The sequence below is a fragment of the Vigna radiata genome, chromosome 2, assembly GCF_000741045.1.
Source record: "Vigna radiata var. radiata cultivar VC1973A chromosome 2, Vradiata_ver6, whole genome shotgun sequence".
Lineage (NCBI taxonomy): Eukaryota > Viridiplantae > Streptophyta > Magnoliopsida > Fabales > Fabaceae > Vigna > Vigna radiata.
The window spans coordinates 1,730,772-1,745,948 of record NC_028352.1 but is presented as its reverse complement, the minus strand read 5'-3'; the positions used below and the strand labels follow the sequence as shown (position 1 = coordinate 1,745,948).

Sequence of the window (15,177 nt, the reverse complement as noted above, 5' to 3'; positions counted from 1 at the left end):
TATCTTGATCAATTTTAATAAAAATGTAGACTTCTTTATGAAACATGTATGACTTGAGCGTCGAAGTGTTTTCTACAGGCCAATCTCCAATCGAAAAAGATTACATAAAGAGTTAAACGATCGCAACATAGTAAGAAAGGACAATCGATTTTATACAAATGTTACCGAAACAATACTGTATAATACACAAGTGATTGATACAGTCAAGAAAGAAATGATGTAGTGGTATGCATAAAAGTCTTAGCAAAAGACGGCAATTTTGACACATTACGGGTCAATACATGATGATAATAATACAGGATAGGTAGTGCTATTTTAGCTGATTACATATACGAAAATATATATTTTTTTAACAATTTCAAGTATACGTGTCATTTTATTTATTGAATTATATGTATACTACGTCAAAATATTCTCAAAAAATTAAATTAAGATATCTTTTCCTTTACATATTTGCACACCCACAAAACAAACACCATACAAGTGTAGTTGTTTTAATGATATTTTGACGTACATTAATTTTTTATATTTATTTAATATTATCTTATTTAAAAAAAACAAAAAATTATTTTTTGTAATTATTTTATTTTTATATTATATTAAACGAATGTAAAAATATATTATCTTATTATTATTCATTTTTTATTATTATTGACTAAAATGATTTTTTAAAAGAGAATACTATTCATTAGTACAGGAAAATTAACATAATTTTTGTTTCAAAACTTTAAATTAATGAGTTTATAAATAGAAATTCAAAAGTATACTTATATGTGAAATAAAAGTGAGAAGATTTTTTAACAACATTTTTACAATTTATGGGTGGCTTGTAATTGATACGATTGAAAGTAAATTTAAGTAGATCAATAAAACACTGATACATGTTTTATTGTCAAAAGATTGTTAAAAAAAATCGTTAACATATTAAGATTCTATAGAAAATAACGAAAAAAATTTTTTAACAACATTTTTTTAACAATTTTTTGACAACGCATACGTTACAGTTTGTGTTTGGTCCGTTTTAAATATTTTTAAACATAAATTCAAATAAACCAATAAAGTGATGACACGTGTCCTGTTGTAAGAAAAGTTATCAAAAAAAATGTCGTCAAAATATCATCATCGAAAAAATATACCCATAATGTTTTAAGTTAGATATAAAACATAGAATGTACTTGGAATTCCAACAACAAATACACACAATTGTTTGGTAACATGATACAGTACAATGAATGCAAAGGAAAGGTTGAGGATAAGAAGAAGAAACAAAAAGGAGTGACGTTTGAGGTTGATTTGTGGCAACGTTTGTTTCACGGATGATAAGGGACCTATTCTCGGAGATATTTACGTATGTTTCTTAAGAATGTTCAAAGCCATCGACGACTGAGCATAGTTAAACCTGTGTTTTAAGGAAATTAGATTGCATTCATTATTAATTATCGTTTTTGTTTTTCTATGGAGTGATTGACGGGAGCAGGAAAAGTCTTGCATGTAGTAATCCAAGTTCTGCCGACTCTTCACCACTTTGCCTATATAAATAGTCAGTGATTATGGAGCAAAATATTATACCTATCATCAGTTAGTGTTGAAGAGCTTAGAGTTTTGTGAGAGTGTAATCGATTTATTAGTTCTTCTCTCTTAATTCTCAATCATTCATATATATACATATCTTCTCTTTTCATGTATTGAGTCTCTTATATTTGTTTGTTTAATTTTTCAAAGAATTTTGACTCAGGCGGTCCAAGTTAGAAGAACCTATTAACAATAAAGAATGATATTCATTTCAAATTGAACTTTCATTTTAAGAATCTAAATTTGAGTTAAGTTGCATGAGTAAATATGAAAAAGTTAAACATTAGACAAAAAGAGAAATTTATAAATTTACAGTTCTAAGGTTTTAGATTGGAAAATGGTGTTATTTTTTATATGTGAATTAAATTTATGTTTGACTCCTGTTGAGTTTTTCTTGTGATTATATTTTTTCAAAGATTTGTGATATTTTTTATACGTGAGTTAATAGGTGTTATGTTTTATATGAGTTAAATTTATATATTTTTATATTTATTTTATTAGAATAAAATAATCATAAAAAAGTAAATTTATATGTTTTCTTTAAAAAAGAAAAAAGTAAAAAGTAAAAAGTAAGAAATAAGTGTAAAATGAATACAAAAAATTGTCTATATTAAAATATCATTTTCTTTTTCTTCAAATACCCCTTATATCATAAAGAAATGATATTTTGATACATATATTTTTTCATTTGACATTATTTTTTTTTATTTTTTATTTTCTTTTACTTACAAAAGTTATTAATTTACGACAATTTTATCTTTATAGTATATGTCAAATGAATTTAAAAACATGTTTTATATTATAACTTTCTCTTCTATTTTAATATAACAATCGATAAATATATTTTTTTTCTAATATGCAAAGTGAGATACATATATATATTTAGATTAAGTAATGGTAGAATTATATGTTAACATTCATTTGACATATATTATAAAGATAAAATGATCATAAAAGATTAAATTTAAAAATAAAATAAAAGGTAAGAAAACTTCGTAAAAATTTGTATATGTAAATGAGTAGTGATACTGAAACACATTTTTATATTCATTTAACACAAAGTACAAGGATAAAATGATTATAAAAATGTAAAGTTTTATATTTTTTCAAGAAAGAAAAAAATAAAAAGTAAAAGAGGATGATATTAAATGAATGTAAAAAAATTGGGTGTGTCTAAGAATATTTTCAAATTTGTAAATTTTGATTTATATTATGAGTTGCAAATCAAATCAAATGGTAGTTTTTAACAAGTGCACTCCTTATGCATAGTTACTTAATTTGCTACATCATCAACGTGCAGGGGCAGAATCCATCGGCGTGTGTTACGGAGCAAACGGAAACGATCTACCAACGAGGCAGGAAGTGGTGGATCTCTACAAATCAAACGGAATAGGCAAAATCCGTTTATATTATCCAGACGAAGGTGCCCTTCAAGCCCTCAGAGGTTCAAACATAGAAGTGATACTCGGTGTTCCAAATGACCAACTTCAATCTGTCACCAACGCCGGAGGTGCCTCAGATTGGATCAACAAGTACGTCAAAGGCTATGCCGGAGACGTCAAATTCAAGTACATTGCAGTCGGCAACGAAGTTCATCCCGGTGATGCTTTAGCAGGCTCAGTTCTTCCGGCACTTCAAAACATTCACAACGCCATTTCTTCAGCCAATTTGCAAGGCCAAATCAAAGCCTCCACCGCAATAGACACCTCTCTACTGGGCAACTCCTACCCACCAAACGACGGCGTTTTCAGCGACGGTGCAAGTTCATACATAACTCCGATCGTGAACTTTTTAGCCCAAAACGGCGCCCCACTTCTTGCAAACGTGTACCCTTACTTCGCCTACGTTGACAACCAGCAAAGCATCGGTCTTGATTACGCCTTGTTTACCAAACAAGGGAACAACGAAGTTGGGTACCAGAACCTGTTTGATGCGTCGTTGGATTCTTTGTACGCAGCTCTTGAGAAAATAGGACAACCTAATGTTAAGATTGTCGTGTCTGAGAGTGGGTGGCCATCAGAAGGTGATGCTGGAGCCAGTGTTGAAAACGCAGGAACATATTACAGGAATTTGATTAATCATGCCAAGGGTGGCACCCCAAAGAGGCCTGATGGACCCATAGAGACTTATCTCTTTGCCATGTTCGATGAAAACCAGAAGAATGGTGCAGAAACTGAGAGACATTTTGGTCTCTTCAGGCCTGATAAATCACCCAAGTACCAAGTCAATTTCAATTGAAACAGCATCAGTTACTGATCATAAACTCGGTGTTTATCACAATAATCATCAGAATAAATCTGTCTAATATAAAAATATGCACCGACGATGTACCAGATATATATATAAGTGCATGTCATGATGTTCCTAAACCTATCAATAAATGTCTCAAAATTATGTTGATGTTTCAATTCCTTGTGTTTTTGTGACTTTCCTTTTCTTGCCATCAACGTAGGAGAAAGAAAAATGATTTTTTACACACCTACGTTTATTTAATACTATTTTTTATTTTTTTTATTTCTTAAAAAATTATAAAATTTTATATTTTTTAACCATTTTATTCTTATATTATGTATTAAATAAGTATAAAGTTGTATCATGATATTCTTATTCTATCGAAAATAAACGAGAATGCTACAAAATGATGGTGATGGCGTTCGTCAACGGTTCCACCACAATTAAAAGTGTATGTTCTTGACTCGTTTAAATAAGCTTTACAACAAATAGATAATTTTGAAAAGAAAAAAACAAATGTAATATAATATAAAATTAATCACAATTTTGAATATTACATTTTATCATAAGTTTAATAGCTTAGAGTGTGACATTAAATAAAATTTAAAACCCTATAGTCTTCTTAAGAAATAGCGTGACATGATCAATCATAGAAATTAAACTAAGATGTATATTGGGCTCGTTTACTTTAAAAAAAAGGTTAGTCTTGAATTTGAAATTTTGACTATAAAATGAGATTGAGAATTTTTTTTAAAAAAAAAAACTGATTGGAACAAAGAACAAGTCTTACTAAGTTGGTTTCTGCTTGCAGTATCTTATTATCTAAATTGAAGATTTTTATCCCAAACTAGAACTTTGCAACTTTTTTCAAGTCTATAGAATTTGACTCAAACTCAACTACTTAAATGCCCTTTTTGTTATTATCATTTCGTATTTTCCACATAACACGCAAAATTCATTACATTATAAGTCGAAATTAAAATACGTTTTTAGATTCAATCTATTGAAATTTGTGTCGGTGTCTCACAATTAGACGTGAACATGTTCACTGAAATAAAAGACTATATAATAATAAAAATTTCAGCTTTATATATATATATATATATATATATATATATAAATTTGTTACATTGATTTAGAACAATGAAGTAGTTTACTGATTCTAAACATTGTTTTAGTTTTATTTTAAAGTTTTGTTATACCTTTTATTATTAATAATAACTTCGTAGAAGTTAAAAAGCTAAAAAGAAATCCAGCCGAAAGCTCTGCTATTCCCACCCTGTTTTTGCGAACTTTATTCCCTAATTTTTTCAACCTTTTTAAATATATTTTGATGTTTTTTTTTGTTGTATTTAGATAAATCTCATATACTATTTATTTTATGTCATAGAGCATTCTCTCTCATATTTTATTATCTTTTATTTTCTGTTTTCTTCTCCCTTTAATAGAAGCAAAGTATTAGTATAATTTCTTGAAACAGAAAATAGAAGCAACATTGAGAAACATAAGTTTAATTAGATATATTCATAGTTTTGATCAAATATATATGAAACTAACAATATTTTTAGCTAGGCTTAATAATTTGACAGTTACTTTGATTTCCTTAATTTCCCAGCTAACATTGCATTGTATTCCTCTCTCAGACTGTTATATTTCTTGCTAAGGCTATTGAAACCTCCCATTTTCTCCTCACTAATCTCTTTCTTCTTCTTTTCCAAGCAACACTTTGTCAATTCAATCTGTTTCTTCAGCTCTTGAATTTTTAAACTCTTCTCGTCATGCTCTTTCTGCAAGGCATGCAGTTCTGCATCTCTGCTTCCTAATTCAGATGACACATTTTGTCAGCAGACATAACAATGTGATTTCTGAGTTAAAAAAAGAGAAGGAATATAATATAAGAAAAATATCATGTGAATAAAAGGGTATTTGGCCAATCACAAATCTTGAAGAAATGGTGCTACATTTCAATGATAAAGCCGTGTTTATAAACTAAAATTTCAAGAGAAATGAATACCTGTAGCTGTGCCATTCGATAAACCAAATTCAATTGCTTCCATGCTGCTACTGCATATCAGAACATTTACTTCAATTTATATGTATTGTCATTATTCTACTTGGAATCAGGGTGGCAACCACCGACCAACAACATATGTAATAAATGTAAATTAATGTTGTAACTTCAAACCCTTTAACTCTGCCTGCAACTCATCCGTAGTCAAAGACTAATGCATGACAGACTCAGAATTTTGTATATAAAAGAAGCCACGTGTCCCCTCTTTACTGTGACGCGTGTATCTTTTCTTGGACTTTTTTCAACTCCACAGGGAAGACCAACCAAACCAACCCACCCAGAATGCCTTTTCAAGAGATCAATCACAAAGAAAGGAAGAACAAGAGAACAAATCACAGAAAAAGAACAAAACATGAAACTGCAACAGTGAGATTTCTCTCTTGCTTTTCCTTGTTCCAATGTTTACATGCACAAAAGGGTCTACTCCAAATGGTTTCATTTTACTTCTAAAAAAGAGAGGATAATATGATATTTTGGACAACCGTTTCCCTCTCCAAAATGAAGATAGATACCAGAAATTAAAACAAGAAATGCATGAAGCATGTGAATCAATGAAGCAGTAAAATGAATCTCATCAAAAAGCAGAAAAAGATAAACTATCTACACCTTTGTAGGTTTGGCTTCCAAGGACTTCACGTTATCTTCAATTCCCACTTCACACACAAACACAATAAAAGAGTCTTTGTTTTTCTGTAGTCCCTGTATCTAAATCTGCATGTAACCCATGGTTTTTGTACACACACTTATTTATGTGTGTGTGTATATATATATATAATTATTACAGAATTGAAAGAAATGAGGGGACCCTTTTCCTTTAACTCCTTGTCTTCACTGATGACTCACCCACTTTTCACTCTCTTTCATTTATTAGTTTGTATGAAAGAAAGAAACAAACAAAGGGTGATGTGATGACCATTTTGATTTGGGTGGAATACGCCAGGCTTGGACATTGTTTACGAAGGAGTTTTGAATGATAGGTGTTGTTGTGTGGTGTGGTGTGGTGGAGGGTGGCACATGACTTGCAGTGAGGAGTGTCACAATTCTGAATGGCCATCATTTGGACCACCTTCCTTTGAAGGTAACTAAATCTGCAACATTAAGTGAAGTACAGAGATTTGCTGAGCCATTGATGTGAAACTTTCTGTTTGCTTGTCCTCTCACTGCTAACCATGCATAGGAATCAGATTACTTTGTGGGGTGAATGTGTGCTTACCCACAAAAGCCATATTTTCTTGCAAGCCATCTTACTCTACTTTGACTTTCCATCAAATAGATAATAGGCATTTCAGTCTCATTGGAAGGTACAAAGGGAAGAGGAATCAATCCTTCGTTTGGACCCATCTTTGTCTCTCTGCAACGACCATGCAAATTCAATGCGCCATATATTTATTTCAAGTTTTGGTAAAATCAAATGGGTTGCCGAATTATGTGTTACTTGTGCTTAACTTGATGAGGGTGGTTGGGTTTGATAACGTTGGGGTTCAACTTTCAACAAGAACATCAAATATAATTCCCCTTTCCAATGCACCTCAGAGTTTTTGGCAATGTTATTGGCTTTTTGCCTTGTCTTGTTTGACTTGGTGCCATTTATTTCATCTTAGCCAAAACTGTTCATCAGAGCTGCTGTGAGGAACTCGTATTAATGTATACATTACTTACTACTACTATTTCTGATTTAAATTTAAAAAAAGAAAGTAGTAGTATTTGAATTCTTTTACCAGTGTAGAAATTTATTCTATTTTCTAGCACTCTTTTCTTGCTGATGGTGTCAAATTTGGGTAATTTAGATTCTTTTTGTAGAAATTAGTGAAATTAAATCATATTAATTGAATTTCTTAATTAGTGTAAAATTAATTATTTATAATCTTTTTTTCTAAAATTATCCCTAAAATTTAAAATATTGTTAATATATTTAAAAATATGAAATCAATGTATTATGAGTGGAAAAAAGAATATATATATATATATATATATGCTTAATTTTACCGTTTGTTCTAATTTTTGTCAATTTTATTCGAAATGGTCCCAATTAATTTTGAAGTTTAACGTAGTCCTAAAGATAGTAATTTGTGTTTAATTTAGTCCTTTTTAGAAAGATCGTTAACGGTCAAATGTTCAGTTGTGGAATCAGTGAATGACGTGTCATTTAACTACTGACCTACCTTGACTACAACATGACGCAACCAATGAGAGACTACCACGTAGCAATCCCTTCCCCATCCAAAAGAATTAGGGTTTCCGAATGCAAGGGGGGAAAGACTTCCTTACACCTACTGCGAGAGGAAAACTGTATGAGTTTTGAAATGTAGGAGCATCGTGATGAGAATCTGGCCCGTGGTTTCTTGTTTGTGATTTTTTTTTTGTTTCTTTCTACTTGTAGGTTTGAATAGCAACTTCACGATGGATGGAGAAGATGAAGATTGATGGAGAATGGCGCTTTTGCAACAATAATTCTGCTCCAATTGACTTTTTTGTTCTTTGTATTTTCCTTTGCATGTTGAAGACTTGACGGAGAAGATGAGCTTGTGCATAACTCGCTATCTCGTTGTGGCAATCATGGTTGTCGTGACAAGATGTTGACGACGATTCGTGGTGGAAGAAGGGGAAGACAATCATGGTGGTGGTTTCGAAATATTTGATGATGGAGATGCGAAGATGGTAGCTGGCCGGCAACGATGATTAGGTGGTGTGATTTTTGTATAGGGGAAATTAGGGTTTCTGGAGATAGGAGAGGATGATGACATGTCAAGAGTGATGTGTCATTGATTGCACATCTGGACATTTGGCAGTTAATGATTTGCAAAAAGAATTAAATTGAAAATAAATTACAATATTTAGGACTATATTGAAAAATATGACCATTTCAAACATTCACACTCAAGATTGACACCAATAATAATATTAAGCCTATACATATATAATTTAACTATTTTTTAAATTAAAATGCATACTTATAATAACAAATTTCTAAAGAAAAAATAAAAATTAGGTAAAATGAAAAATTATTTAAATTTATTTTTCTAATTTAATAATAATAATTTTATTATTATTTTTATAATTTAAAAAATAACATATATGCACGCTAATACCATTTATGGGCTTTTGGCTATACTAGCATAAACAAGGGTGGTAATTGGTAATTGCTTGTTTAGAAAATTACTTGTTTTCCATTCTATAAAAATGAATTTAAATCTAACTCAGTTTTACTTAATCAATTTATAAAAGAAAATTTCCACCTGTTAAATTTGCTTATCATTAATACTCTTCACACTAAATATTTCGAACTTATGGTTGTTTGATAACATTTCAATAACAAATGTTGCAATAAATCTAATAAATGTTAGCTATTTCTCATCTTTTGCTACTTTCTACATCAGATGGTGTTAGCTTGGACAGTAGAATTTTATCACTGAAATAACTGAAGTATTTGAACGAGTTTTTAGCCTTAAAATATATAATTATTTTAATCTTCTATAATTTTTTTTTACTTGTATTTTTGTAATTTTTTTCTTTGTTGAGTTATTTTAGCTCTTATAAATATATTATGATATTTTTTTCTCATCTTTGAATTCTCTTTGATGAAAAACACTTGAAAGAGACTGAAAGCAAATAGTTTATAATCTACATACTAAAAAATTTAAAGGAATCAAAATACGATAACATACTAAAGCAAATAAAAGTTGAATAAACCAGATTAAAGAAAAGGGTGAAAACTAAAAGTAAAAGCAAAATATCACTATGTTTCATTAATTAAAAGTACTTGAACTTAGTAGAAATATTGTCATAGTTGATTATTGAAGAAAATTAGAAAATGTTCTAAAAAAAATGTTTCAAATAAATGCACGTATTAATTTAAATTCTTCTACGACTAATCACAATATATGACAAAAGATATGTATTATTTGTTCTTGTAAAAAAAAAACATAATTATTATATGCTTAAATGAAAGCTTAATTAAGTTTTAAATATTTTATAAATTTAAGTATTTTCAATTGATTTAATGTTAAAATTCATTTCATTAGTTAGTTAAAATATTTTTTATTTCTATTTAAGAACTTCTTATTTGATTTTTGTTTGTTTTCAACAAAATGACTGGATTACTACTTCTGTTTCCTTATTTCTAACTCGTCTCTTTCGTCAGGGTGAGATATAAGAAAATAAAAGATAATAAATAAAAAATTAATCCGTAGATACTTAGATATAAATAAAAAATATATTTTATCCACTCAATATAATAAAAACTTTTAATAGGAACTCAGTGAAAAATCTCTAAAATTTTGGGATACTTAAGGAACTATTTATTCATGTTATATTATTATTATTTTATGGTTAGAATTAGATAAAAGAAAATATTGTTAATTTTTTTAAAGGAACAAAATACCTTTTACAAAATGTGATAGTTATATGTTTAAAGAAAATATTATCTTATTTATGATAAACTCTAATTCAGTGAGATGACGTAGGTTCTTATGACAAATTCAAATAATTAGTTTAGTCAAAGTAGAAATAGTTGGTAAAACCCTAATAATGATTTAATGTTGTAATTTCTAATAGTTTTTAGTTAAATAATTATATAGCAGAAAATGGCAAAACTATTGAAATTATAAAGATTATGAATAAGTAAAATATAAATACGGTGTATTAGTATATAATAATGTTTAAACGTTAATTAAAAATTATATGTAGAGTTTGTTGCGAAAAGAAATCAGATTATTAATCATTCTACTGATACACATACACTGACTGAATCCACCTTCTTCGTTCCAGAATCGGTTTTGGTTCTCAGAATGGGGATTGCGTGGTTATGGAATCTGCAAAACCTGTGGCCATTCCGAGTGGACGAGCTGAGAGAATCGAAGCAATTGGTGAAGAAACTGAGCATTCCCGAAGAGACGAAGCAATTCGTATATGCGGTGCATGATTCGCAAAACCAATCCGTTGTTTACATTCTATCTGCTTTGAATTTGTCGGAGCGATCAGTCTCCGATGCCGAATGCCTTATCAGGGAGATCAAACCCGACGCCGTTTTGGTGCAGGCTGGGGTTTCCCCTTTCTACCAGCTTCAGTCTGAAGAGTTATCTGTTCCGTTGCCGACTTCGTCTTTTGGGGTAATCAAACGTTGTTTTCTTGATAAAATTGGTAGGGACATGTATGAGAACGTTGCAGGTAACTTTGTGCTGAGGGAGATTTTCGGGACCAGTTTTCATGGCCCCTTGTTGGCTGCCAAGAGGGCTTCTGAGGATATTGGGTCTTCTTTTCTTGTTATAGAGTCTCCTTCTTGTTGGGGTAATAGTAATAGTAGTGATAATGATAGCAATTCTGGGGGTGGTGTTGATAGGGGGAGTAATTTTCGAGGTTTTGTTAATAGCCTGGTTCCTCAGAAGCATGCTGCTTCTTGGACTCCTTCGGCTTTGAAGAGGTTTTCTCTTGATAAGGACCTTAGGATGATGCTGGCTAAGGCTTTGTCTGGCCATTTGGATCCGCTTTTGCTTAGTAGTGGTAATGCTAGTTCTGTTTTGGAGGGGGGTGATGAAGAAATTCAGCCATTAACAAGTTATGAGACCCCGGGTTTTGCCTGGTCTTTTTATCCTTTGCTTGAGGATTTGTGTAGTATATTTCGTGATCTTCCATCGCTTGGGAAGGCCCTGGCTCATGTGCAGAAGATGTTGTTGGATGTGAATAGAGGGGAGGCTCTGGACAAGAAAACTGTTTCTGAAATGTATACTTTCCGAATTGCTGTTGAAGGGCTAAGAATTGCTCTAAATAATAAGGGGTTGAAAAGTGCCCCCAAGTCGGATAAAATTGAGTTCTCGGAGCTTCCGTTTGATGACAAGTCGCATGCACTCTTGGCACAGGCGATTCGGAGCCAGAGTGATAAGTTTAAGACCATTGTGGCAGTGGTAGATGCTAGTGCCTTGGCTGGACTTAGGAAACACTGGGATACTCCTCTTCCTGTTGAAGTCAAAGAGCTGGTCGGGGAACTGATAACAAATTCTGAAGGGAAAGGGGTAATGTTGAATCACAGTGACAAGAAACGGTTGTTAACAGATAAGCCTATGGTGGCAGTAGGGGCTGGAGCGACAGCAGTTTTAGGAGCTTCATCGCTGACCAAAGTAGTCCCAGCATCAACGCTGGTTAAGGTAGTTACTTTCAAAACTCCAACTTCACTTAAAATCGGTCTCAGCCAGATGCAGAAAGTCCTTGCTTTTGTTTTTGGCCAATCAAAAGTTGTGGCTCCAGGTTTTGCAACTTCTGGAGCCAAAACGTCCGGTATCATGAAGACAGCATTATCTGCTGAAAAGATTCGAGTTGTTACTCACAGTGTCATAGCGTCTGCTGAAAAAACGAGTATTTCAGTCATGAGAACGGCTTTCTATGAAATAATGAGGAAGCGAAAGGTGCGTCCTGTTGGGTTCTTACCTTGGGCTACATTTGCAGGCAGTATTGGAACTTGTACAGGCTTGCTTTTGTGCGGTGATGGGATTGAGTGTGCTGTTGAGTCTCTCCCTGCAGCGCCATCAATTGCTAGTTTGGGTCGTGGGATTCAGCATCTTCAGGAGGTGTCTCAAGCAGTGATGCAAACAGAAAGAAGTAGAATCCAAGCATCTATAGAATCTCTAATGAAAAGAATAAAGAAGGCAAGGGATTGATATAGATAGATAGATAATAAAATCATTTTTTCTCTGCAGTTGTGATTTTCTTCATAAAGTGATGAAAATCGGAATGGTTAGAGTTCAGGAAATTCTTCTGTATATAGTTTTTTCTCTAATAGAAATTATCATATTTTAGGCTGCTTAAAATACATCTTATCTACACACACGCACACACGTAATGAAGGCATAACACATATTGTCAAATTAGAGTGGACATGACAAAAGAGGAAATTCCTTTTTTCTTTTCCTAACCATTATACTATTCATATTCATTCCAATCACAATTCATTCATCTTTCCATTCATTGGTGCATGATTAAAGTTTTTTTCTTCACATTTGTGTCAACCGTTAACTCTTGAGCAGATTTCTTATCTGATTCACTGATATGCATATTGTCAAGAAGAAAACCAGCATCCGACAAATTAGTTAGTGTGCTTTCAGCACTCAGACAAAAAACCAGATTATTTCTGTGGTTCCTTTTTGCTGGAACCTAAAATCCAGGCCTTTTATTACTTTAAACTTTTTGGCACTAAAATACTATTTGGACTAATTTGTTGACCATTGAAGGTCCTAGCTTGTATATTTCTTTTACTCCTAGTGATGCTGAAACTCAATTACTGCTATATTCTAATTTTATTGAAGTGTCATCTTTTATTCTGACTATTTGTTGAGGAAAAGGTACCAGGACAACGCTACTCAACATTTCCCCCCTCCTACTAAAAGAAATTCAATTCAAATTTCATGATCAATTCTATTTAAGGTGAAGAGGCAAAAACTCTGAACAGGTTAAATGTTTTTTACTTATTATGCAGATCACGTTTTCTGCTTAGTAGCTAGAATTGCATTAAATGTAATACTGTTAAGTAGCATCTGACTCTCACGATACTTGTTGCCCTAATTCCGATATGTTTTTTATTAGTATGATTCTTACTAATTTCATATCTTTCCCTCTGATAATTGATGTGGTGATTGAATTACGACAATTAAAGCAGCAAGTGAGCTATGACTTTGGAGTGCTCCTATACTAATGGAAGAGAAGTTTCAGTCTTGACATATATGCATTTTTCCCGTCATACTCTGACATCCTCCTCAATTTCTTCCCTTTCTCCACATGACCATTGTTATAGCATATATTTATTTTTGCTCTTTTACAGTATAGGTTCTAAAAACCAATTTTACTCCTGGAACATTATTTTCTTTTGGGGAAAAAATATTCCAGAAGTTACTTCTGTTTGACCTCTATTTCTTTTCACTTTGTAAGGCTATTTCTAACCTGTGTTCAATTCTTCTTCCTTTAGATTCCCTATGCTCTCCAATTTTATTTTATTTTTATCTAATTTGTTCTGCTCTTTATTTTTGTTAATTCACCATCATCTCATTTTTTTTACTTCATCATTACTATGTTCTTATTGCTCCTAGTTTGATGATACTGTGGGTGTAAACTGACTTATTGTTTATCATGAACTTCTTTCATTTTGGGTTCTTTGGTTTTGTTCTTTACGTGTTTGTGTGTGTAATATAAATTACTTAGTTTGTGTGTGTAATATAAATTACTTAGTTTGTGTTATGATATTTAAAATAGTTGTGATCTGGCCTCCCACTATCTTCCTATAGCGTTTTCATAGCTTTCTCCGAGATTGATAATTAAGCATGGTGTGTCATTCTTACTAGTTAGAACACTAAAAATGAGTTGTGCATGATCAGATAGGGAACAGAACTGCATTTTTTACACTAAAACCAATTGTTTTGTCCTCATCAATGTCATTTTGCTCTTCCTCATGTTAATCATCTCTTTGATATGATCTTGTTGAGTCCAGGTTTTCAGCTGCTGCAACCACATAATGTTATAACCATGATTGACCCAACAAAATTTAAGTCAAAACTGATTCTGAGTTATGGTTTCCGAATTATATGATTTAAAATTCAAAAAAAGAAAACACGAAATTTCGCAAGGAAAAATTAATGGAATTGCAGGGCCACCTAAACTCTTCCACGAATATACCATATCATGGACTTCTCTTTGCCTCAATTTACAGGCCTTTTTCTCAGAAGATAAATAAATAAAAACGTGTTGTCCATAATTACTCCTGAATTTCTATGTCACGAGTCAATCTTAGTAGCCTAGTATTTGCTGATTATATATCGAACATGTTGTTGTCATTTTCTTCTTGCCAGTTCTCTAAACTTCTATGATTCTTGAATTTCTTCAAATGATGTATTTTTATTCGCAATCTATTCGATTTTACCCACCATGTGGAAAATTAAGTGCTCTGTTTTTCAAATATATTGTATAAAATAATTAAAGAAAATAAGGTATAATTGATATAATTAAGAGAGAGAAAAAAACTCACAATTGCCTTGGAATCTGAAAATTTCAAATAAATAGAAAAAATAAGTTGTTTAGGAAAGAAGATAGTAATAGACTATTGGGAAACGTATATATGAAAGGTGCTACAATTATGCAAAAAAAAAATAAAAAAAATTTAGAAGCCCAAAACCTTTATGGAATGTTGCAAAAGCACCGTTGTTTTAAAGTTAAAGTTAATTGAAAAAAATAATTAAGTGGGATGAAATCATGATTTACTTTAAATTAAATCAAAAGTAGGTTTGTCCTTATTTGTTCACGTTAAAGATAAATTTAATCTATAA

General features: G+C 31.5%; 2 protein-coding genes across 3 annotated transcripts; both read left to right on the top strand.

Moving 5' to 3' along the window:
- The first annotated feature begins 1,215 nt into the window (after window positions 1–1,215).
- Window positions 1,216–3,873, top strand: LOC106778186 (glucan endo-1,3-beta-glucosidase). Its single transcript, XM_014666125.2, has 2 exons — window positions 1,216–1,303; window positions 2,873–3,873. Exons 1-2 carry the CDS (start codon window positions 1,216–1,218, stop codon window positions 3,808–3,810), a joined length of 1,026 nt encoding a protein of 341 aa, XP_014521611.1. The 3' UTR covers window positions 3,811–3,873.
- Window positions 3,874–10,599: 6,726 nt separating this feature from the next.
- Window positions 10,600–14,627, top strand: LOC106755597. Of its 2 annotated transcripts, XM_022777489.1 has the most exons (2): window positions 10,600–12,015; window positions 12,314–14,627. In XM_022777489.1, the coding sequence occupies exons 1-2, from the start codon at window positions 10,663–10,665 to the stop codon at window positions 12,449–12,451; spliced, it is 1,491 nt and encodes a 496-aa protein (XP_022633210.1). In that variant the 5' UTR covers window positions 10,600–10,662; the 3' UTR covers window positions 12,452–14,627. The 2 variants fall into 2 exon arrangements, with proteins under 2 accessions (XP_022633210.1, XP_014493267.1); XM_014637781.2 differs by having other exon boundaries at window positions 10,600–14,622.
- Window positions 14,628–15,177: the final 550 nt, after the last annotated feature.